The sequence below is a fragment of the Mastomys coucha genome, unplaced genomic scaffold (genome assembly GCF_008632895.1).
Source record: "Mastomys coucha isolate ucsf_1 unplaced genomic scaffold, UCSF_Mcou_1 pScaffold17, whole genome shotgun sequence".
In the NCBI taxonomy this organism is placed as follows: domain Eukaryota; kingdom Metazoa; phylum Chordata; class Mammalia; order Rodentia; family Muridae; genus Mastomys; species Mastomys coucha.
The window spans coordinates 29,835,775-29,836,561 of NW_022196899.1; the positions used below are offsets into that span (position 1 = coordinate 29,835,775).

The 787-nt window shown below is 34.3% G+C and overlaps 1 protein-coding gene across 1 annotated transcript in view; it reads right to left on the minus strand.

Annotated features, from left to right (window-relative positions):
* Window positions 1-787, minus strand: part of LOC116095100 (pyroglutamylated RF-amide peptide receptor) — a 79,555-nt gene that overhangs the window by 29,621 nt on the left and 49,147 nt on the right. Inside the window, exon 3 of the mRNA XM_031376628.1 lies at window positions 113-145. Within this exon, the coding sequence (XP_031232488.1) occupies window positions 113-145 (33 nt within the window). The remainder of the gene's footprint in view (window positions 1-112; window positions 146-787) is intronic.

Below are 787 nucleotides of genomic sequence, written 5' to 3' on the forward strand. Positions count from 1 at the left end.
GCAGTTCCCACCTTGCTGAACACCAGTGCACCTCATTAGGCAGCTGCTTCGAGGATACAACATTTCCCTAATATATGTGAGTTTAGTGTTCTATTACAGCCAGTTAGCAAACATAGATCGATTTATTTTGAAAACATGTAATATGTTTGATTATGTAAAAGGTACGTTCTGTGGCAGTACCTAACTGGATTTCTAGAACCACATCCTGGTTTAATTACGTAATATTTTTCTTTTTTGTCATTTTGTCAACTGGTTCTGTGTTAATAGTTGTATTCTCAAATGTATTTCCCAAACGTTGTCCAGACTATACACATAAAACATACACAATATTTCCCCAGGCCTAAAAGAAGAAAAGATTATTTGAGAGGATGGCACCTTGATTTCTCGTTAAGCCTATGTTTCCATAAATACTCTGGTGTTTAGTTCTTAATTCTCTGTATTAAAAATAAATGAATGATATGGAAAGAAAAGAAAACAGTCAGTTCTGACATCTGTACATTTGAATGATGAAACAACATCCAAATTCTAGATCTTACATCAATTAATGCAAATAATGTGAAGTCTCCAGCTCACAGGTTCACAATACTCTATAAGCACATAATGCTTTCCTAAATCGTCGTTCTATAAGTGACTATATACATCTTGTGTTCCAAATTGCAACTTATGAACAGTTGCCTACAGCATATTTTAAGGAAGCAAAGGATGATTTAAGATCTGTGGTATTTACTGGGAACTAAGGACATTTGTTTTGAGAACTGATAGTTTGCATGCACTCTTTTCTAGGTTA